General features: G+C 43.6%; 1 protein-coding gene across 1 annotated transcript; it reads left to right on the forward strand.

Annotated features, from left to right (window-relative positions):
• Nucleotides 1-840: 840 nt before the first annotated feature.
• On the forward strand, nt 841-23,573 carry LOC139656760 (acid-sensing ion channel 2). Its single transcript, XM_071534379.1, has 9 exons — nt 841-985; nt 11,096-11,223; nt 14,722-14,872; nt 15,330-15,386; nt 18,876-19,029; nt 20,047-20,138; nt 20,262-20,341; nt 21,070-21,138; nt 23,472-23,573. The coding sequence occupies exons 1-9, from the start codon at nt 862-864 to the stop codon at nt 23,571-23,573; spliced, it is 957 nt and encodes a 318-aa protein (XP_071390480.1). The 5' UTR covers nt 841-861.
• The last annotated feature ends 954 nt before the right edge of the window (nt 23,574-24,527 follow it).

Raw genomic sequence — 24,527 nt, forward strand, 5'->3', positions numbered from 1 at the left:
TTAAGTGATTACATGGGAAATTGCCTCTGGTTTTCCGCTTGCTTGTTCGTTTCTTCAGGCTCTAAAATTGCTTGCCTTTACCTAATAAGAGCTATACAGGCTGGGGGCTGCTGCAGACAGAGACAGACAGGATTCAAGGATGAAGGAGAGTGCTTCTCTGGCAGGTTGTGTTTATTACCAGACCTGTCCTTCACACTGCCACACTCACACACACTTACACAGTAACGCCTGTACCTATCATGGCTGTGTGTGTGTGTGTGTGTGTGTGTGTGTGTGTGTGTCTGTGTGTGTGTATGTGTGTGTGCGGTGTGCAGGAAGGGAGGGTGCACACTCATGGACCATTACTCTGAAATAATAGGATTTGTCCCCTCAATTGCCCACAGTGCAACACTTTAGAAGTCTAAACGAGTTAAACAAAAGAAAATAAAAAACACAATGATGCCTCTATCTTTGTAATTGTAGGGTAATGTTTTGCTGGTGGTGTGCTGTTTTGATTGGTTATCAAGGGACAATATGAAACTCATGACACCTCAAAATGTGGAACACCTCGTGTTGGTTAGTTCCTATTTTGACCACAGGACTTTAGAGTCATTATCATACAAGTTCAGGCTGACGATTTCTAAATTTATGCTCTGGGCTAAAAAAAACCAACTGTCCCCTGGTAGTGGATTAGCTCCATCAATGTGCAATTAGCAAGTGTATCTACTGTATCTAACTTCTCTTTTACACTGTGTATTTGTGTGTCTGTGAGCCAGTGTTAATGAGTCATTACTTCTCTCTCTCTCTCTCTCTCTCTCTCTCTCTCTCTCTCTCTCTCTCTCTCTTCCTCCTCAGGTATTCACCAGGTATGGGAAGTGCTACATGTTCAATGCTGCGGAGGAGGGGAAGACGCTCCGCACCACCATGAAGGGAGGGACGGGAAACGGCCTGGAGATCATGCTGGACATCCAGCAGGACGAGTACCTGCCAGTGTGGGGAGACACAGGTAGGCTGATATCTTCACTCTTTGCAGTCGTCACTGTCAGGTGAAAACTGTGGATATCTCCCCAATGTCACCTTTTCAGTAATCAACAAAAGCAGCCTCGCTTTTAGCTTGACAACCACTCATTTTTGAATTCATCCAGTGCGTTCTGAAAGGTTTTCATAATCACAGAAGCCTATAAACACACAAATGTATGAGCATTAAATCAAAAACAAAGCACGCCAGGCTGCCTACAAGGGATCGAGTCCTCATCAACAACGGCGAGAAAGTTACCCATCACATACAGATGAGCACAATAATTTCTCAGTACAATTAAGACATCAAATGCGTCACGTATCAACAAGCCAGCCTATAACAACACACACATCATGAGCGATTTGGCACGCAGACTGAGTGGGACTAAGAAAGGTTTTTTTTTCTGATCTTTGAGTTAAAGTGAGTGAAGTTTGATATTGCGCCGCCACGCTTCGATGGTGATGGCAAGAATAGCATGCATGCTGGTATCTTTATTAAAGTGAATTAGTGATGAATCACCCTCATGCATCATACATCAATAATAGCGTAATTTTATGCATGATCCATGATGATGAGGATACAGAAAAATAGAAATGCATGGCAAAAATAGCATATTGTCAATATTTTAGAGACCCCCCAAAATTTCACAAATCATGTTTTCAGGGGAGCTCATGTCTTATTAAGGGGAACCAAGCTCTCCCTGGCTCCCCTGTAGTTCGCACCCTGCATTGCTTCCATGTTAGCCGTTTTCTGTCTGGGGGGGGGGTTATTGATTTTCCCCAAACCAATCACTAGTGACCGACGTATCCGGCCGCTCTGACGTTATTTAGTTACACTGATGCTGGGCCTATTTACTAACTTGACCAAGAATGCCGGTCGTTATTGACAAAAATAGCGTCTTTGCAAATACAGTATGTTGGTTAAGGACTGATTTCAACAATGAAAAACTGTTCTGTCCTTGTGTCCTTATTTCTCTATTCCTTTCTCAGTATGTCTCTATAGCTTACATAATCATTCCAGGGTCACATGAATATTCAGTAACATCTATTGTCAGAGCACCATGACCTGCGCCTTGCACTCCTTATTGTTGCTCGGTTGTAAGCAGAGCGGCACTCCATGCCATACGAGTCTTTTAATTGCGTACCGTCGCTTGTCGTTATACTGCTTGTACTCCCTTGAGCCTCTTGCTCAGCACCCCCCCGCTATAAAAATACATCTGTGTTGCCAAAGAAAATATAGGGTATAGAAGGGAAAAAAATAGATAAACAAAGGAAACAAGAAGAATATGATAAAATGATAATGAATACACAGATTATTGTCATATATCTTCTTAGCTTCTTTAAAACTCCATTTATTCTTCCAGGCATTTAAAACAGATTACTAACTTGGCAACTTTATTTTCCCTATTGTAACCCCCTCACTGAGCTGTTGGGCCATGAATGTTTTTCATTTACATTACTTCATTCCGCTGTGATGAACACAGCAATGACTCAGTGTCCTCCTGATGGCATCACTTCACACCCAAAAACTCCTATTGAATCTTAAAGCAAAACCAAGCTGTCCAAAACCGCTCACAGTTACAGGAGATGACGTTTCAAATGCTGAAATCTTATGAAACCTTGTTAGTTTGCTTTAGTTAACAATTGCTATTTGAAATCCATGTCCTTTTTATTACAGGAAAAGTAATAAGTAATAAGTAGTAATAAGCTTAATACCCAAAGGTTTGCTCACGCACACACTGAAAGGCTGATTTGTAGAGCACCTGCACCTTTTGTAATCCACTTCAAGCACTGCTTGTCACGTTGGGGATCTAGGAATGTAAGCTTATTCTGCTGTTGTATTCATTGTAAGTCGCTCTGAGTAACAGCATCAACTAAATGCCTAAAATGTGATTGTGCTGCACACCCAATTCTGACTGGCTGTGATGATATTTTCTCATTCTTTCTACCTAGAAAATGTCGACTTCTCAACCAGAGATAATAATGCATATTCAAAAAACGTTCAAAACCTGTTTGCTCGTCTTACAGAGGTCTTTATTAAAATGATATTCTGAGCGTTGGAGGTTCTCTGCTAATGTTTATGATAAAGAAATACAGCCTTATATTATCCCCCATACCGATGTGCATATTTCAGGTCTTGTTAGCGGTTCAGATTGAGTGTTTTTAGAGGGCCGGCTGCCTGAGTGGTTTCACAATGAAGCTCATTGAATGGCTGGCTCACGTCTGAACCAGAGTGGAAGTGCAGACAGGGGAGTTTCCAGAGCAGCCAGCCAAGCTATGGGCAGCCCAGCAGATGGACATTATTTACTCTGGGCTCTGCTTTAAAGGAGATCTATCATCAAGACGTTATGTCCACCACGTCCCATCAATTCCCCTCATGTTCTTGCGTGGGCGGCAGGGCCCGCGGTACCTGTCCTCGTCTGCTCCCTGCCTTTGACGGTTTTATTCGCTTTTGAGCAGGCAGTACTCGAGCCACCACCCCGACAGCATGCGGAGCTTCTCCTCCCAGCAGGCTAAGGACCCCGGCGCCCTTGTTTATCCCTCCATGGATTAATTATCCCACACTACAAGCTGAGTCAGCCCCAGCAGGAGGCACAGTGCTTCCTCACAGAGCAAGGTTCTCTGCACTGTACAGACATAATGGACACATACAAGGACTCTCTCTGCCGTCTTAACCCACCTATTATCTTTCCTCCCTCAGGACCCCACAGCTTCTCATTCTCCCCCTCCTGTGGCCACCATCTAAAGGCCAGCAGTCAGTCAAGGCCATATTCTCTGAGGTCCGATTAGCACTGTGCTCAGTCCTGGGAGCTGTAGGGCAGCGAGCCGCCGTGTTTCACCGGCTTCCTGCCATGTCTGCTCTTCCTGGATCTATACTTTTTAGAGCAGGAGTTCCTTCTAACCTGTCAGGATAGGATGGAAAGGTTGCTGTCAGCTGATCCCTGCTGTAGATCAGCAAACAGCCCAACTTGATCAGATTTTTTATTTATTTGGATTTCTCACCTTGATCAATGAGACCAGAAAGAGTTTCTGGTCTCATTGGTTCTGGTCTCTCCTGAGATTCTCCTCCTCTGTTTATCATGATGGGCAAACAAAAAAATAATGTTTTCCAGTATGAAAAATGAACCAGTCAGATGTGTGCTTGAGTGCTGGGAGAAAATAGATAGCTTGTTGCCTAGAAACCCAGCTTTCCCCTCACAGCGTTGCTGACCAAACTGATTGCTCAGTGATGGAAATAATAAATGGTTTGTATGTGTCCCTCATAAATGCTGTCTGGGAGATTTTCTGTCAAGTGCAAATATATACGGGGGGGCAGGGGGAAATCAAAGTAATCAGGTGATTGGGACTCTGTTCAGTCATTCAGACCTTTGTTTGCCCCCGAGTTGGACCACATTTCTTCCCTTCAGTTCCATTAGCTAGATGGCAACATATTTGTAGCACAGCTGGAGGGGTGTAACCCCCGGCACTACAGATGCCTGCTGCCATATCTGGTGAAAGCATGTTGGCCTTGGCCTCTCTGGGCTCCAATCCCACACACACACTCCTCTTTGTGTTGTTGCTCACATCAGAAATGCTTAGCATATTGCCGACAACTTTAGAATCATGATGGATTTATCCTGAAGTTCACAAAGAGAATGGTAATTTAAAATTAATTAAAAATTGCTTTTTTTCCCTCTCCTAATTTTTCTCTGTCTGCACCTATAAAGTTGCCTTTCAAACAGTCTGACAGCTCGAGTGTGAATTTATTTCAGTTGCTGCTGTATATATTGACCCCTTCTGAAAAGTCATGTGAAGTTTCAATGTGAGACAGACTCTGAGCCACAGTATTTGACAGGGCTCCCCGATCACAAATTTGTCAAGCAGGCTTGATCAAAGTAGACTGTTTACACACTCAGCACCACATGTTTTCCTTCAGCAGCATAGCTACAAAATGTTTGCAGCAGAGAGTAAACCCTTTCAAACACATTTCAGCCTGTGAAGCTCTGCTGACATTCAAGTTTCTTCTTGAATCGGAGACAAACTTTTTGATCATGCAGATCAGAGAGTTTTGTTTTGGATCAATTCAACGTTCATGTACATCAGAAACCAAACTTGAAAGACTGGCATTTCAGAGAATTCCCAGGCAACTAATTACCTGCTTACCTACCAACAATATTTTTAACAGCTCACCAACAGTGATGGTGGGCGGGTGAGTGGTGGAGTGATGCGAAGGAGATGAAGAGTTATTGAACCGTGTAAGAGTTGCTATTATATTTGATCTCCTCTCTGAACATTGAAATGGCACGTTTCATCTAACTTTCATTTCTCTCTGTTTATCTTTATTTTGGTTGATTCATTTTCTCTCGCTCATTGTTTATCTACTTTGTACCTCATTTTTCATCTTTCTTTCAATTTGATCCTTATATTGTCAGAATTGATTTGATTTGATTTTTCAAACAAAGCCGCCATGCTTTATTTGATGTACAACTAATTCGTAGGTAAACACTGCTGGAAATGATAACTCAGCACCAGTCTCAGCTTTCTGTCTCGCTCTGTTTTCTGATTCTGTCAACTTGCCATCTTGTCAGTTCTCACCTCCCATATTATGCAGCAGACAAGTGAAGACTGACAAGCATTTGAGCGTTAAACTCAAAATTCCTCATTCCTTATTCTGCTTCTGCGTTCTCTGTCTCTCAAGTTCAAGTTAATTTATTTATATAGCTCTTCATCACAAGCATGTCTGGAGTTTACAAGAGCCTAACTGATCAGCAATCAACCACAGAACAGAATGATGTAACACAAAGTTGGAAACAAAGCACAAGACACACAATAGTGAGTTTTAGCATGACATAGCAAGCCTACCTCTTCTTCATAGCTCTTATTACATATCTCTTATCTCCAATTAAACTCATGGCACTCGGCCCTCATACAGGCACCTGAAAAGAACAGTATGTTTGTTCAGCAACACAAAATGGAAAGTCCTTTTATCTTTTCTTTTTGCACTATTTCGATTTGCAGTGTTTCCCCACTGTTTTGCGTATACATCTGTGTGCCTGTGTATGTGCTGACCTGTTGCTTTAACCTGTGTCTGTGCTGAACTATTGCTTCAGCCTCTTGAAATCTTGGAATCGGTCTCCTTTTATTGAAGCTGCACTAGGCAATTTCTCGCGTTGGCCCCGAATGGCAGCAAGAGGTAACTGTTTGAATTTTAATGACTTCAATATACAGAAATCCTGTAAGGTGACGTCAGTAAACTGCACACTCTATGTGGCTAGTGGCTGATGAACATCTGTTATCTACTGGGGGACAGTTTTGTATATTAGTTAATCATTCACCACTTCATATGCACCAAGACTTTCTTGCTAGTTTCCCCTCCTGACACCAAAATGATAGTAATAACATTTTGGGCAAATATGGCAAATCTACAGCATCTCAATTAGTGAGGATGGGACGCTCTTCTCTTTTGCAGCCCCACTTTGTGATTTAAGCTGATTAGATGGGCGTATTTTTACATAAAAATCTTGCTTAGTGCGGCTTTAAAGCTATGCAAAATCACCTAAACCTAAACACAGTATATAAACTCCCTTTAAAGTAAGCAAGTGTGGAAAAGCAGAAGCACTGAGGGACCGGAGGGGCAGGAGAGCGTAGATACAATCTAAAGCATGAAGTGTGTGCGTGTTCTGTCCTCATTACATATTCTGACATGCAACCGTGCTTCAGTTCGCCAAACAGATGATATCTGCGTGTCTCCGTGTGATAAGTTCTCACATTTAAAAGCACGGCGCAGTGGGTTCTTACCAAGCCTGACATGTCTGGTCCTGAATTTGCTGCATGAACAAGTGTCGGTATCAGGCATCGCAGGGCCGAATGCGAGAGAAGCGGGAGAAATGGGAGATGGAGGGGAAGGGGGAGAGGGAGTCTGGAGCTACAGTGTTGTTATTTTCAAACATGGTTGTTGTGTTGTGTGTGGAGAGGAAGGCTGAATGCTCCATAGAGATGTGTTCATAAAGGAAGCTGACCTCGAACTGAAACCCCTCCAACAAGCTTATTTGATTCCACACACATGCAGCTACACTTACACACACACACTACACACACACTACACACACACACACACACACACACATGCACAGACCAATTTCCTCTTTTACCACAGCTGATTCTTGCCATGCCCTCCTCATGTTTTCCCACAGCAAGAGACGGATTGAAATGCAGCAGGTGGAATCAGAATACCAGCAGAATTTATAGTGGGTCATAAAAATACAAAGCGGTAACAGGCGAGATCGACGCTCTGATCACGGCGGCAGATAGCATCGTAATTTACTTTGCCTCCCTTATTTTGCTTAATCACCGTAAGTCAAGTCTTTCAAGTTTCCGTGATAAGGGTGATAGTGGTGATGAAATAAATAGCAACTCCAAATCTTTGGAACTATCTGAGGACATGGTCAGATAAAGCAAACATCCTTAACCATGATCCTCTTGATCATATCTTGATAAGGAGAGCTGAACTGACTAGAGCACAAACAAGCACAGCATGCCCTGTTGATCCAATCGCTCTCTCTCTTACTCTCTCTCACACATTTTCATTATCTCTTTCACAGACATATGCACACACAGACAAACACAAACTCTCTTTCTCACTGTCAGAAGGAGATAGTTATCTGCAGTGTCTTGTTGTTCTGTGTAATTTAAAGTTTTGTCCTGTGTAATAAGGGTGGCCGCTGTGTCCTGTCCTGACCATTTCTCTGCATTGCCCTGTGTAATGTATAACCTGTTCGGAAAGAAACTGCAGTTGGCTGTAAATATAGCCCAGTGTAGCTTGCATGTCCGACAGCTAGCCTTTTAAAAAATGTTCCATCTTAATTTGTATCAACTGTAAATGAACAGAACAAGAAACAAAACGTTTTTTTGTGGCAACTTAATGTGAATCACAAGTGAGAGTTGAACCCAGGTCTCAGTATTGGTTTGATCATGCTGTTGTTCTAAGCATAAATCCCAGACCATGAAATTTTCAAACCTGCTGATTTTGGATTAATTTGAATGAATAAATTCTGCTAAATGATACGATAAATGGTGATCAAAAGGAATTGGTGATCAAAAGGAATTGGAAGTCATTCTGTCAAATGATACATTGTTCTGTCAGACCGCATTGTCAGGCAAGCAACCAGGACCCAAGAGCAGAAACGGAGACAGGTAGTAGGAGTGAGCAATGCTGATTTATTCCAGCAAGCAGGCAGGCAGGCAGGCAGACAGGTACAGGATACAGAGAGGCAGATAAACTTACTATACTGGCAACAACAGATAACAGCTAAGTACACGAGACAGACTCGAACTGCAAGCACTGAGTAACTGGGGCAACATGTATAATATATGTAGGGGAGTGATGAGGATCGAAGAATGGAATCAGGTGTGGTGGAGATCAGGCTGGTAGTTGGAAGTCCAGTTTGGCGCCCTCTGGTGGATGGAACTGGAGTTGTGACACGCTGAGTGTAGCCACTGTAGCGTAAAGTGGCAGGAAAGAAAATCTTCAGACTGCGCATGCACGAGAGGGATAAACCCAGTAACGACAGCTCTTAGAGGGCTACGCCTATACTTATGGTAACATAACTAACGTTTTGAAAAGCCTGTACAGCATCAGGGTATCCAATTCCGGACAGCATATGACCAAAAAATCACAATCATATACCAATATATTTCATCCTGTACTGTTTTTGCTGAAGATTCTCATAAATTAACAATCCACCATCTGTCTTTTTTAAAGTTTAATATTGCTTTTACCTTAACTTGTAATTGATTTTCTTCCAGTCCCTGCAAATGGATGATAGCTCACCTATTTTTGAGATTCAAAATTCGTATCCAATTCCGGACACTTACTTTCGTCCGTGTCGGTGTATTCATGTACTCGATATTAACCCTTTATTAACCCTTCCTGTACCTTCACAATGTTACAGATACTTGTAAGAAGTGCAGGCTATGTACTCAAAGCTCTTATTTTTTCCATTTATCAGCCAATACCGATTCTCTACATGAAGTAACTGTCGCCCAAAGTGGGATTTAAGGCTTCCCGCTTCTTGTTCGTGACTAAGTTCGTAACTTAGTGTTTTATATGCTTAAATGTGTATAGATATTTATGAAATTTGATACCTAGCTTCTGAAATGTGTATGAATTTACCTCACTTAGCTTTCGGTTGGGAACTCCGTATAAAAATGCCGGTAAACACCAGAAATTACGCGAGTGACCGAGTGGCCAGAATTGGATACAGTGTCCGGAATTGGATACAATTCCATTAGCTCTAGGCTATGCTGGGCGACATTTATAACCTTGGAAAAAAAGTTCTGATGCAGTTTTTTTCTTCTTTTTTTCTAAGTCAGTAAGACAGTCCAGTAATAGATTGTTTGTGCTAAATGCATACAACGATGTAGCATAACAAGACAATAGCTACCTAATGGTACAGGACAGGAAACTGCACAGGACAGGACACAAAATGATCCAACCCTCTCTCCTCTTTCACACACACACACACACGCAGACAGCACCTCACTCTTTCTCACTCCCTTTCACACACACAAACACATATGCACACGCGCACACACACATGCACAAACCCCGCCACCCTCATTATCTCTCCCACACATACACACATAAACATACACACTCCGTCTTTCACACACAAATGCTCACACACCCATAAAAACCACTTCACACGTGCCCGACCCGGCACATGTTTGATCCCTTTATCTGATTCTTAACGCGTCTTCATCCCAGATGTTGCCATATCACTTGGCATTGCAGGTGTTTGATTGACGAGTGTTGGGTGGAAACTGCTGTATATGTGTGTGTGTGTGTGTGTGACTGTGTGTTAAGTGTGTGTGTGTGTGTGTGTGCGCGTGCATGTCTTCTGTGGATCTGAGAGGCTGACCGTCCGGAAAGGCTCTGATGCCGTGGTTCCAATGCGCCCCGAGGCGTCGGGCTGACAGGCTGGCAGGGGGACGCCTTGATTGAATGTGCAGGAACGCTGCCAGTTGAAAGTGAGGACATGGGGAGAGAAAGTTATTGATTTCTATAAAGGCTGCTCTCTCCTTTCCCATAAATGTTAGCTTGTGGCTCTGTTAGTTCCCGCTCGAGTATGTATGAAGAGAGAGAGAGAGAGAGACTGTGTGTGTGTGTGTGTGTGTGTGTGTGAGTACTTCTATCCCTGTGAGGACCAAATGTTCTTGCAAGGATTGAAAGGTGAAGAAAATCCTCCAAAGTGAGAAGATTTGTGAGAAGATTTTGTCGGTCCTCACTACTACAAGGGGCTGGTTTAGCGTTAGGACTCGGGTTTAGGGTTAAGATTAGAATTATGATTAGGTTTAGGTTAGTTTAAGGGTTAAGGTTAGTTTAGGGTTAGGACAGGGTTAAGATTAGAATTAGGCTCAGTTAAGGTTAGTTTAGAGTTAGCACTTGGGTTTAGAGTTAAAATTAGAATTAGGATTAGGTTTAGATTAGTTTAAGGCATGTAGTGCTGAGGGTTACGTTTCAGAAATAGGAATTCATGTAGTCAATGGAATTTCCTCACAAGTATAGTTTTTTTTATAGTTTTTGTTTGTGTGTGTGTGTGTGTGGCATAAACAGCCACACACACACACAGGTGTGCCGCCTGTCTGGCAGTTTCATCTCAGATTGTAGCATTTTGTATGTGTGTTTGTGAGCATGCGTACGAGTGCTTTGAACGGCTGGATAAAAGTCCTTTCATCTGTAGCGTCAGCGTCGAGCCATTGGAATCTCTACTTCAATACCTGTGTTTGATGTCAAGACAAATGGGCCGCTCGCCTCTGAAAGGGGTGTGTTATTATAAAGACAATCTTGAAAGCCCTTGGCTTTGACTCAAAAAGCCCCGAATTCATCGACCAAAGGTGGTTTCAAACATGAACTTCAGTTTTTGACTCTCTGCAACAGCGTGTCGGTGAACAACATCTGTTTGGGTGTAAACAGTATTTTTTGTTCTGCTATTCCCTTTTTCTATTTATCTGAACAGTCAATAAGCCAAAGATGCAGCAAGGTTTTTTCGTACATTTCTGTGTGTTTATTGACAGAATAAGTCAGCAGACTGGGTCTTTGTGTCTGTCTCTCTTTCAGAGGATACAGCCTTTGAGGCGGGTGTGCGGGTGCAGATCCACAGCCAGGCGGAGCCCCCTTTCGTCCATGAGCTGGGCTTTGGCGTGGCCCCTGGCTTCCAGACTTTTGTCGCCACACAGGAGCAGAGGGTAGGTGTCCCTGACCTTTACTGATGTACACTTAATTGCTTTTTTTTTTTTATCTTTTTCCCTCCTTGTGGCTCTTGTACTGTATTTCAGTTCTAATCCACGTGTTCAGCTTATCTCTCAGAGATAAAAAAAACCCCTCTGTGATAAATAACTTTCCATTACAGGCATGATGGGGACTTGATGGGGATGTGTGTATTTGTGTGTGTGTGTGTGTGTGTGTGTGGGTGGGTGCGCGCGTGTTAGAGTGTGTATTTTTGTGAATGTGTGTCCCAACATGCAGTCTCTCTGGACCCTCTATAGACTTCAGTCGTCTCTTAGTGGATGCTGATAACTTCCTCCTCTGTCAGCAGCGTGACCTTGCTTGGCAGAGAGGTGCTTCACCCTGACTCATCCACACTCAATCACTCTGAAGCTCCCTTCCACCACACAAGGCCATATCAAGGCCACCGGCCTCGTAGACCGGCACCTGCGACTGTATTTGATGTAAATAGCCTTTTCACTGTCACACGGGGATGCTAGACGCTTCCACTTCACAAGGTTGTTATTCAGCTTTCTCCTTTCTGTCCTGCCTGCTTGAGTTGAACAAGCCTCAGTGAAGGTGCCTGTGCTCTGGCATGCTGGATGTCTCTATAAACCGACTCCTCTGAGCCCTAAGAGTTATCAATCCATTCAGCCAAAGTTACTAGGTCTTTCCCTCTGTCTCGCTGTTTCTCCATCTCCATTCTGTTCTCTTTCTCTATCTCTTTCTGTCTGTGTCTCATTTTGTCTCTTTCCTCCTGCCTGTCTCCTCTCCTCTCCTCTCCTTCCTCCCTCCTCCGAACTCTGGTCTTTTATTCTTCAGCTCTGGAAATGCATTGTCTGGCTCACTATTGGGAGTTGGCTTGATTGCCCTTGTCTGAGCAGACAGATTTCTGTCAAGATTAATGCATTGCCCCCTCATTTTTAAAATGGCCTCTGTCTCCCGCATATCAATGAGAGTTCTGCTCCTATGGCAACCATTGGCTGTCAAAGAGAGTGAAAAAAGGAGCAAGTTTCTCAGAATGGGGAAAAGTTGGTGCATTTAGCGAAGTTCATTTTTAAAATTTAGAAACAAGCTTCACTTCAACAAAAAATCAGACTAGGGAATAACATTTGGTTGGAACCTTGCCTCAGTACATGAAGCTCAGTTTGAAGCCGAGATGGAGAGGAGCACCTCGGCGGTAGGCAGGAGAGAGGAGAAGAAATCTCTGGAGGCCTTCTATCCAGAGATGGTCAGGCCTCCTGGGTAATGAGCCTCCAGGATTCCTGTCTCTGCTCATCTTGTCAGCCCGGTCCTGTGACTGGCAGGGCGAAGACAGAGGCTCCTCTGCTGCCGTGCTGCGATAACACTGCCCCTCTCCACAGGCCGCCACAGTGGGAAACACGGCAGATTTAGCTCCAGCTAATTAATGCAGAACTGCACTTTGTATCAGAAGGCAGGGAGAAGCCTCCTACTGCGGGAAGTTTCCGCCTGTCTCTTCAAGCCTCTAACTTCTGGAGAAACCCTGAAGGCATTTTCAAAAATGTCCGTAAAACGATCGTGATAATGATGAGGTGGAGTGGAGTAGGTTTGGTTTATCTGGGACAGAGATTTGGGTAGGAACTTATGGAGCATGTCAAAATACTTGTGGTGATTAGTGGATGATTGTAATGGATCCTAATCAGTCTCACTGTGAAAATGTGACAGTGAGCTTATATGAACTCATTTTGGTTAATATCATTGGGCTTAGATTAAAGCCACTTCATCAAATTAATTGCGGGCACACAGGCCAAAGTACACAGCCCACTGTAGGGGCTCAATCAGTACGCGCACACACACATACACACACACCCACACACGCACACACACATACATACACACGCGCACACACACATACACACACACAGGCAATTTTAAATTTTAGCTGCCCAGACACAGAAATTGCCCTTCAGTGAGCTTTTGACCAAAGCTAAAAGGGCACAATGTTCCCTTGCTTGTGAAAATGATTTTTTCCCGGGAGGAAAGAAAAGGTCTTCATTATAGCATTACTCCCTCGCTGCCTCTTGTGTCAGGCCCTGGGTCTGTGTTTCAGCTTGCCGCTGTGCTGTCAGGCCAAAAAAAGAACCCAACAGTGGAGGGCATCATCTGGGAGCTGTAGCATGTGGCTCGCTACTGTATACCAGTGTGCTGTTGAGTTTTAGCTCAAGCCCACAGCCCACAATTTCCATTTCAGCCCATCCAACCAGCTCCAATTCTTCAGCCTCATTAAAAATCCAGCCAGAACTCAAACACCAACTTTTAGAACAATGTCTCTTGCTGACCAAGTTATATAACCTAATTACTACATTGCCCCAGTATAACAGGGAAATCAAACATTGATTAATAACATGCTGGTGGGGGCACAGGCCTTGGCTCTTATTAGATAGACCATAATGTGGTCAGCAGGTCTCAACGCGGCGACAGCTGACATCGAGCATCTTCGTTTATCTGATTACGGAGAAATAATCACATCTTGAATCAGTCAGAGCCAACTCTAATTAGGCCGTAAGTGAAGACGAGCTGTGAAGGTGATTTGAAAGGTTACGGATTGCTGAGAAACACCTTTCTTGGGTCCCTAATAAAATTAATAGTGTCTGGAAGTCTGCATTCATCCCTCACACTTGCTGCTGGCATCAGTGAGGGCATGTTTAATTATCACAGGAGACGTTATAGCAGTGCCCAGACATGGCCAGAGGCTTTTGGGATGATGAAATATTCAGCATGCTAGATCGGTGTTTGGATTGCGTTTGAGTTTTATATCTTACTGGTTGTAGTTGAAGTGATTATATCTGCATATCCACCGCATCAAACTCCCCAGGAGCATGGGCAGAACATCACCTGATAGGAGGGGCACTGTTTCAAATTCTGTCGCTGCTAACAAGCATGCTGTGGCCAGATTTCACCTGGCAGGATGTTGTGTTTTAGCTTGATCCAAAAAAATTGCTATTTTGGCAGAGGGAGCCGCTTCTCCCGGGATGCACTGTAATGACAATGAATGGAACTGGGGAACAGAGGGTGGTGGGTGATGGATACCGAGTGCGCGGCTGGAGCGTGCTGCCTGTGTTGTGGAGCAGATGGGCCTTCACACAGCTCCTCCCGGTGTCCCTCATCCCTCATCTGCTGTCCCCGTCCTCGGAGCCACAGGGGCGGGGGCGGGGGGAGCGCATTTGGAGTTTTTGTGTTCCCAAAGCCGGGTGTTGTGCGTTTTTGCAGCCAAAGTCTGCCTATCATTGGAAATGTTTTCCACACCGCCTGGTTTGTTGCAAGGCTCCTCTGTTTTGCTCCGTCTCTGAGCTGGCTGGGTTTCAGAGGCGAGGGAAGGCCTTCTGGAGAGAGCAGTACACAGGATCTCTCCACGTTTTGGACCGGACACACGGAGAGAGAGAGGCCATCTGCATCCTAGTTTTGTCTGTACTCATCTCCAGGCCCCGGTGACCCCATGTCTCTCCTCTCCCTTGCAGCTGACCTACCTGCCTCCCCCGTGGGGAGAGTGCGAGTCCAAGGCTCTGGAGTCGGGCTTCTTCCAGGTCTACAGTGTGACGGCCTGCAGGATCGACTGCGAGACACGCTACATCGTGGAGAACTGCAACTGCAGGATGGTGCACATGCCCGGTAAGCACCGCGGCTCTTCTGACTTCATCAAAAAATCGAGATAAAAAAAAAATAGACATGGTGGCTCTTACATTTAGGATGCATTTAATCAAGGAAAAGTTTCGAGCAAGGTTGCACTATTTATGTGAGATTAAAAAAGTATTGAGACGTCTAGTATTGATTTGAGTAGTCAATACTGGATTATGTGTTGGCATATAAAAAAGTAGTGGGATTGTCTGTCTGTTGTTTACTGGCAGAAAAGACATCCCACCTTACATATAAAGAAGATGGATACATTGCCCTTTTCAGAATAAAAAAAAAAAAAAGAGCTCTGGGTTCCTGGAATGGTTCTGCAGTGGTGGAGCTGTTTTGAGTTTGTTTTTAGATTCTTGTTAGAAATTCAGCACTACTTAATGTTTAAACCATCCGCTGAATTCTCCTTTCTCCCTCTGCTGTGTTTTCCCCAAACTATTCCTAGGTGATGCTCCATTCTGCACTCCTGAGCAGTATAAAGACTGTGCCGAGCCTGCCCTTGGTAAGTCCACATGCACACACACACACACACACACACACACACACACACACACACATACAGGTTTATATGCAAATGAACATGACGCACTCAGATACATATCTTTTTTTTTTACATGTCAATGCTGTGCTTAAATTATCAACCTGCCTCAAAGCTGAGCAATACACTGGAGAGAATTTCAAGCTTGACAAGGCTCAGCTTAAGTACAGCAATATCCTCATGAATGCCAAACTAGCCAGATAAACACATCTACTCAGAGGAAGTATGATGGCCATCTCGTCTCTCTCATTTACCTCATTGATGAAGGAAATTGGAACGGTCACGGAATTACACATTATACACACGCTCATTTCAAATGCAGGTGCTGCAGCGTGATCCATTTATCGTATAAAACTGATTGTGTCATTATCTTAAAACATGTTAATGAACTCATCATGCGGAAAAGCGCATATCTATTTACCTTCGGGATTCACCAAGGAAACAGCAGATATCTGAATATATCCCCTTGTGTTTGGAAGGCTCATCAAGTATGTAAGCAACATGGGAACAGATAGGATAGTGTTCAGTTTGATGGATGGATGGATGGATGGATGGATAATGGGCATGGGCCATATTTCTTACATTGAGGTAAATAATACAACAATGTGAAAGGTTTTTGCCTGTTTTTCCTTTTTCAAATTCTGGATTTTTATTAATTTTGTCAGTTTCATTAAACGATGGCTCATCTGGCTGTTTGAGATATTGATCTCGGTTCTCCATTCCTCACTTTCTCCATTTCGACTTTTTATGAAACTGCTCTAATACCTCAGTGTAATATTTTACCTTTGCCATAGCCTCACACTGGAGAGAGAGTGAGAGACTCATGAAAGTCAGATGAGATGGTTTCCTTGTGAATTTATCTAAATTAAATTCATTGTAAAGTGTTGATGTGCTTTGAAAAATGAGGGTTTTCAGCTCCCAGACCGCCTCGCGCTCCCAGAGCCCCACTGCAATTTAAGAAACCTACAGACGATTTCTTTATACTGATGCACTCATCATACCCATCAAATAATCATAACACATTTGCAACTATTAGCAACTATTAGCCTGAATTAGCCATATTAATTGTAGCACAACCTGTAGGCCCGTACTCAGAGCAAACATAATACTTGTGATTTAAAGGGGCATGAGGTGCAGTAATATATGACCTTTATCCACATCTATTGCCGACAAGTAGGAACTTGATAGGACTTTTCTCCTCCTACACAAGTCTCTGGTTCAGATCCCCCGTTCTCACCGCTCCCACCTCGTTGTGGAAAGTGAGTTTTGAAAGCCAGAAATCTCAGCATCTGGAAAAGTTATTGTTTGTTGAGTCTTTGGTGTTGATTGGTATTGATTTTGTGCTACGGGGCAGTAAAATCTTTCTTATTGCCCCTTTAAAAGGAGAGAAAAATCAACCAGTAACCAAAAAAATCTAGCCAAGGACAACAAAACTATCAGGGAATCAGAACCAAAGCTGCAATCTGCCACAACACAGGAGCAGACACTTGCAATTCAAGAATGTGTCGTTAACATGGACTTGAAATCGAAAAGTTATACTGTATGATACAGGAGTGTAAAAGGCTTTGGTGTTTATTCCAGGAAGCTCTTTTCCTCTCTCTGCCTGTAATTGGTTTCATTTTTGGAATAGGGAGCTTTCACAATTCAAACACACACACACACACCCACACACACATGCACACACACACACACACACACACACACACACACAGGCAGTTTGGATCATTCAATGCAAATGAATTCCAGTTTGAACTTGCTGCCAATTTGCTATACCCACCAGAGAAGATTTCACATGGTGAAGTTTGATTGGGTTTTCCTTTCTTTAACTGTGTCACTCATGAAGTTTTGGAGACGGCACAGAAAATGTATTTAATAGGAGACAGCTGCATCTTTCGTCTGTGAACGACTTGCTTATGTGTGGTGGAAACAGTGTCTGCTTATAATTACACATCCAGATAGAAAACAGTTATTTCCAATCCCGTATTATGGCTGTTTAGATGAACAAGAGACGCATCCTGCCATAAATGTGATCGTTCAAGTGATAGTCACAACATGAGTGTAATTGTCTTGCATAAGTGGTTATGCCAGTTGAGAACATTTTCTCATTCTCTATCAATGACATCTGAAACAAGTCCAAAGATAAGCTATTTATGCATGCTATTCAGACTTCTTTTTTGGAGTAGGGAATGTTATGCATTAACTTTGCGAAAAAAGAATTGTGAGAGATAGTCACAAATGTGAAATAAAAAAGGGTAATTTGGTTTGTTTTAGATTTAAATTTGTGTGAGAGAAAGAGAACGAGAGGTGGACAGAGATGACAGGCTTAGAGAAAGAAATCAAGGATTTGAATGCATGAGACCTTGCTCTCCTGTATCCAATAGTCTCTCATTTGAATAAAAATAAGAGACCACTGAGAAGCCATATTGAATTTCCTCCTGCAATTATGTGACTGTGTGGCCCCGCAGGCTATTAGTGCGCCATGGGGATAGCTGTGTTATGTACTGAGATCTGGGGGTCTGCCACAAAGTTGTCACAGTGAGAAATAAGGCTGTTAACATTAAATTCCCCCCTACATTTATGCTTTCAGAGTAGCATGCAATGAGGGTGGATGTGTTGGCAAATTTTAAGTCCAAATTGGTAGTTATTGGTAGTGGGAAAGGATTTTGAAATCTCTAGTGAAATTAGATGAGGTCTTTTTTAAACTCGGGAGGGAGTGGAACTTAAAGAAAGCGATTTGCGGTGAATGTGAACAGCCTCTCCGCTGGACTAGCTTTTGAAGGGGGCTATATTTGAAAAGCTTGCGTCACTTAGCATTACCGTCACTGCGGAGAGATGGTGTTATGTCGGAGGCTGTAGGCTTAACACGTAATCATCCAGTCCATCCAAGTTTTTTTTTCTGGGTCAAACTGCCGCTGCAAAGCCCCGAATAGACGCTGGCGATTGTGCATCAGGATGTTGTCTCTGTGGGGGTTAAAGGGGATGTTTCTAGGATGCTGCTTCAGAGGCTTATTCACATTTGCTGCTTTACACTCTCTCCTCAGTGACATTGACGCTGACATTGACTTAGACTGTCATTAGGTCATTTCAGGAGTAAACATCTCGCATAGGACTCAAGACACAGTATCAAACATTGTCAGGGCAATGTGCGTGTGTACGTGTATTTGTGTGACTGTGTTTGTATGTATGTATGACCCCCATTGTCTTTAGAATAAGAAAAGAGATGCCACATGCATTTTCCCCTGGCTGTCACCAGCAATAACAGCTTAACGCTTTGAGCACAAGGCTACAGAAGCCTCAGTATGTCTGCTACCATGCCAGGCAAGGCCTCGCTGTGTTTCTAACAGAGCTGACATTTTCCCTTCATTCTCAACCCATCCTCCCACTTCCTCTTCCCTCTTTCTCTCTCTCCATTTTATCCTCCTGCCCCCTGTCGCTCGCCTCTTCTCCTTGAAGCTAAACTGTCTGCCGTGGAGAGCAGCAACTGTATGTGCAGGACGCCGTGCAACATGACCCGCTACAACAAGGAGCTGTCCATGGTCAAGATCCCCAGCAAGACCTCGGCCCGCTACCTGGAGAAGAAGTTCAACAAGTCAGAGAAGTACATCACGTGAGTTCCTGCTCTCCCTGTCCAGGTGTTCAGACTGAGAGTGACTCGGTTAATGTGTCGCTCTATTCTGACTGACTGTCAAGAGGCTCCAGTTGCATCTATGTAGAGGTCTGCAGCTTTAAAGCTTTGAACAGGCAAATTATGTGTTTTTGCTGCTCTGTTATTGCCTGACGTAACGATATGTCATCTTAATGAGTTAACATAGCTAGCTGGCAAGCTCTAATTAGGAAGCATAAACTGAAAATAAACAAAAATAAAATTAATTGTTTCCTCTTGCTGAAATTACTTTCAAGCTTGCCATCGACCCCAATGGTTGATGCAACCATTCTCCAAGACATTTATTTCTCATTAGTTCCCCACTTATTCCTATTCAGGGTCCCAGCATGCATTGGGCTGAAGGCAGGGAAACACCCTCGATAGGTCGCCAGTCCATCACAGGGCAAACACAGATAGACAGACAAACACACTCACATTCACACCTATGGGCGATTTAGAGTCTCCAATGCACCTGACTTGCATGTCTTTGGAATGTGAGAAGAAACCGGGGCACCCAAAGGAAACCCACATGAACACGGGGAGAACATGCAAACTCTAAACAGAGAAGGCTGGAGCTGGGAATTAAGCCCAGGACTTTCTTACAGTGAGGCAAGAAGTGCTAACCACCAAGCCACGTTTATTCCTGTGGTCCTTCAAATAAAAATTGTAGAGAACTGGGAAGCTTTGAATGGCTGTAATCAACTTCTCATTCATTTCGCCCTTGCCAGGCGGAAATATTGTTCATGAAGCAAAATCACATCGGTAGGGAAACAATGGAGCACAGAAATCAGAAAAGTTCAGTCGTGGGCCAACTTTTCTCAGCTGGCAAGCCGGCGTCCACACATCAGTTTCCCTAGTCACTCAGCACTATAGGAGGTAAATGGACTTCCGGTGACTTGTTGGTCGTGCTGTTTGCAGTGTGAAGGCATGGTGCGGTGTTGGTCAAGACAGGACAAATGTAGAATATTTTGCTTCTTTCAGAGACAACATCTTGGTGTTGGACGTGTTCTTTGAGGCTCTGAACTATGAGACCATCGAGCAGAAGAAAGCCTACGAGGTGGCGGGCTTGCTGGGTAGGTTTACCCCATGTTACACTTCTTTTCTTCTTTCTCTCACTGTTTTTTTTTTTGTTTTTTTTTTCACATTTTCTTTATCTCTACTTGTCTGGGCATAACTGTCTCTGTGGTCTTCCACAGGTGATATTGGTGGACAGATGGGTCTTTTCATTGGAGCCAGCATCCTCACCATCCTGGAGCTGTTCGACTATGCTTATGAGGTCAGTCAAGTACTCCTTCCACACACTTTTCCCATGTACCTGTTGACACACCTACACACACACACACACACACACACACGCACATAAATCTTCCCCAGGCCCACGCATTTTATTTTATTTTTTTATCAGTTCAGCATCAAACTCTGTTCGCTCTTGTTTTTGTTTTTGTTTTTTGAGTAAAGAGCAAGAGCAGCGACCATGAAAGCACAACCTGAAGGCTGAGAACACAGACAATGTCACTGATACAAAAACAGCTAAAGAGATAGATTTGCCTCAAAGCCGACAGAGATGAATGACTGAGCTGTATGATGAGATTTTTCCATTACCTTGGCTTTACTGTTTGTCCCTCTTTAGAGCCTCTCGTACTGCTTTCATCTGCACAGAGTTCTGCCAAGCACATAATAGTCTTCTCCTCCCCTGGAGCTTTGGAAATACACAGGAAAAGTAATTTTTTTCATGTTTTTTTTTTTATTTTTTATTTTAATGGGTATAGTGGGAGTAGGGGAGCATTATGTCGCTGGCATAAGAAGCAGGAAAGGTCTCTGAGTTTTTATGACTTCCACGCTGAAATAATTGTGAAGGTGGCATTTATTACCATAATTAGAACATAAGTACTTAAGTGGTGAACTCAATTGTTCCTACACACTCAGCAATTACAAGCACACTTCGTGACCTTTGATGGAAGAGTGAATGTAGTCACTCTCTGACTTTTCTGCTTTGGTCTGCAGGTGGTGAAAGACAGACTACTGGACCTACTGAGCAGAGAGGAGGAGGAGGAGAGTCATGGAGAGGATGTGGTGAGACGGGACTTTTACCTTTCAGTCATCGCAGTCTTTTTGTCTTTCACAGAGCGTTCTGTCCAGGTTGGACCTAGCTGAACTCTCACAGTGGCCCGTTTTTAGGCGCTCTATAAGAGGCAAGCTCTGTTTGTTCATTAGGGACGGGACGATGCGAGTTCAGTGACAACAAAGTCTGACTGTGCAGAATTATGTTTATTTCTGAAACACAAATCTTTCTAGCAACGGCATTGGCTCGCTAGAATGTAAACAACAATTTTAAAATGTCCTTACAAAGTGCAGCTAATATAATTTTGATGGAGAGCTTGTGAAATTGTGATGGGTCTCATTTGTGATTACTACAGCAGAATAAAATGGAGCTAATATCATGATTCATTTTTCTGCCCCACAATACGTATTGTCACATTTTTTATTGTGATATATTGAATTTCGATATATCATCCTATCCCTATCATCAGTGCTTAATTTGTAAATGATGAGGTCCCGGAACACCAAGTGGTCGGTGTTCCCGTGAGTCGGTCTGGAGGGAAAAGGTTCCGGAACATATCAACAAGCGCATTGGAGGCACGGTGGTGCTCAGTGCAGCCATACAGCTTACTGTAGACCTAACAGCCTAAACATTACTAAATGACCGACTATATGACCTTAGAGCTCCAAAACGATGGGTTTTTACAAACCTGCCCTTCAAGTAGTGGACTAAAGATATAACTGCACTGTGCACAACATAAAAATGCCCACACTTGGCTGTGAGACATCCTAATCATACATAAAAAAAAACAAGGAAACTGCAATGGCTTCAACCATTTACCAGACAAATTCTGGCTCGAGTAGTTACGCATTAATAATCAACACAAATACTTTCATAGGATATCTACTTTGAACGTAGGAAACAATGTCAGCGAATAATGAAATGACAGCAATGAAACGTGTCATGGTCATGCCATGCAGCTGGAAGTCGGCCTAAATGCGAAACTCAGCTGGACCACGCTGGTTTTGAAATGCCCACATTGATGTGGGGCTTGCAGCCCTTCACTCAACCAATTATATTACCAATTATTTCTGGACACGCAACATAACATGCGCAATGTCCCACATATTTAACTGTGGGACTTACAGGTCCGCACTCCAAATAATTTCTGTTTTAATCTATGCAAATATGAATTTAGATGTTATTGTCCCAGCAGAGAACACTTTACAAACAAAAAAAAAACACGCTTACCTTGTCTAATTTTCCAAAAATAGTCCACACAGCGGACATATGGACAGTAAATTCAACTGTCTTTTAGCCATGACGATGTCTGATGTTTACCATAACACACTCTGCAGAGCAGCTCACTCATGTGACGTGATTACTATGCGCTTGTTGCTACTTTCTAATAGGGTAATCACCTGTCTTCATATGGAAATGAGCCAATTTGGTTTTTGGAAGGGAGGGGAAAGGAAGAGTCAACTATTGGGATTATTACATGGCAGACAAAAAAAAAAAAAAAAAACTTTCATGGCACCAGAGGTTCCAGGTCCACCCAAGTAAGTACCGGAATGCAGGTAGTCCAAAACCACGAGGTGCCGGATCCTGTTCCGGCAGGATCCGGCACAAATTAAGCACTGCCTGTCATTCATTCTTTTCGTTCATTGATTCATTTGTGCTTTTGTGTGTAATGTTTTTTGCGATGAGTAATGCTTAGGTGCGCTGTACATACACACACCAGGAAGTAGCCCGCTGATTTTATAATTAGCCGCTTAGTCAATACATGAATTAAATATTTTGTTCAGTGATTCTCTTAGTTACAACACTGTGCTACCACGGCACTATGGAGTTAACAGGTGGAGTTTTTAAAGCCACTGTAGTTTCACTCTCTCCTCTCTAATCATGCAATCATGCATCCCCCCCCCCCCCCCCAAAACCCGACCCCACCCCTCCACCCTAGCACCTAGATACTGCTACTGCTACACTGCAAAAAATGAAAGTTGTCCAGTGATTTTAACTTGTTTCCAGACCTATCAAGCTTATTTTGTGATATTTTTAGTCAAATGATCTCACTGCACTGGCAGATAATCTTGCTGGTTTCAATGAATTTAATTTGACACATGCCAAGAAACATTCTCTAAGATATTTTCCCTTTTACCAAGTACATAATCCTGGAAAAAAAAAGTCAAATTTGTTGAAACCGGTAAAAGTATCTGCCAGTACAGTGAGATCATTTCACTAAAAAAAAAATCTCAAAATAAGGTTGATAAGTCTGGATACAAGATAAAACAAGAGTTTGTAACAAGTTTTTCAGTCACTTGTTTCCATTCCTAACCGTCCTTCAATTCTTCTCGATCTTTCCCAGAGTTCCTGTGACCCGGTGGCGAACCACTCGGAGTCCATCAGCCACACTGTGACGGTCCCCCTGCAGACCACCCTGGGCACCCTGGAGGAGATTGCCTGCTGAGCCCCCCCGCTCCCCCCCACACATCCCTCCCACCCCCCCTTCAGAGCCACACACATCCAGAGGGTCAGGGCTCCTGCCGCTGGGTGGCGCGACATCCTCTACAGGGGCACGGCTGCGGGACGTTACCAGGGGCGGGGAGGAGATGAGGACATGAACAGGGGTTGGTGTAAGGACAGCGCTGGGCTCTGTCACACCGCCCTGCCTGTGGCACTAATGGGGATTAAGGAGCTGTCGGCTGGACTTATCGGCCCTCTCTGTCACCATGTACTGTACTGTAGTGGGAGGGCAGCCTCCACTGTACCAGACCTACGGAGCGGGCCTTGGTCTCCACATACACACACTCACACTCACTCACACACACACAGACACACACAGACACAGACAAACAGACAGAGACCAGGCAGGGCAACGACCCTGAAGGGGGCTCATCCCTGTACAGGATATCTGTATAACACACACCATTCATATGTCGCTCACTGCCAAATGTACTGTACAATAACGGTTATGAACTGTCCAAACTGCATGCCTCGGTCGCTCTCTGATCCAGTCTCGCTCTCTATGCTGATGCTGATGCTGATGCTGATGCGTACGCTGGACTGCAGTGTTGCTTTACTGTACATGTGTGCCATTTTGCTGTGTCTCTCTATCTTCAGAACAGGCCCGTGACAAGGGGCCCGGCCAAGATATCGAACTTAGAATGTACAGATTGAACATATGGTTGTTTAAAATCATAGTTCAGACGCGACCCATCCGTCTTGGAAACTCCATTCTGACGAGTGATTAATCGTTTCTTAGTTAATTATCTTTGAGGAGAATGGGTTACTGGGAAAACAGCACCTGAAAATTCTGCTTTGTTTACCCAGAATGGATTGAAATCTAACATTTCGCAGTCTGCACCGCATATTTTTTCACGTCAGTTTCAGTTTAATCAGTTTACTAAAAGGCATGTTTGCA

This window comes from Centroberyx affinis, unplaced genomic scaffold (assembly GCF_046629955.1).
Source record: "Centroberyx affinis isolate AG114_WGS23_722 - 3 ecotype Tasmania unplaced genomic scaffold, CSIRO-AGI_Caff_v1 ptg002531l_1, whole genome shotgun sequence".
NCBI classification, from domain to species: domain Eukaryota; kingdom Metazoa; phylum Chordata; class Actinopteri; order Beryciformes; family Berycidae; genus Centroberyx; species Centroberyx affinis.

Bases quoted from the DNA above. Each gene is read 5' to 3' on its own strand.
- LOC139656760 (XM_071534379.1), top strand. From the start codon at position 862: ATGTTCAATGCTGCGGAGGAGGGGAAGACGCTCCGCACCACCATGAAG. The intron at 11,224-14,721 runs GTAGGTGTCCCT...TCTCCCTTGCAG, and splicing joins TCGCCACACAGGAGCAGAGG to CTGACCTACCTGCCTCCCCC. The intron at 20,342-21,069 runs GTCAGTCAAGTA...TTTGGTCTGCAG, and splicing joins TGTTCGACTATGCTTATGAG to GTGGTGAAAGACAGACTACT.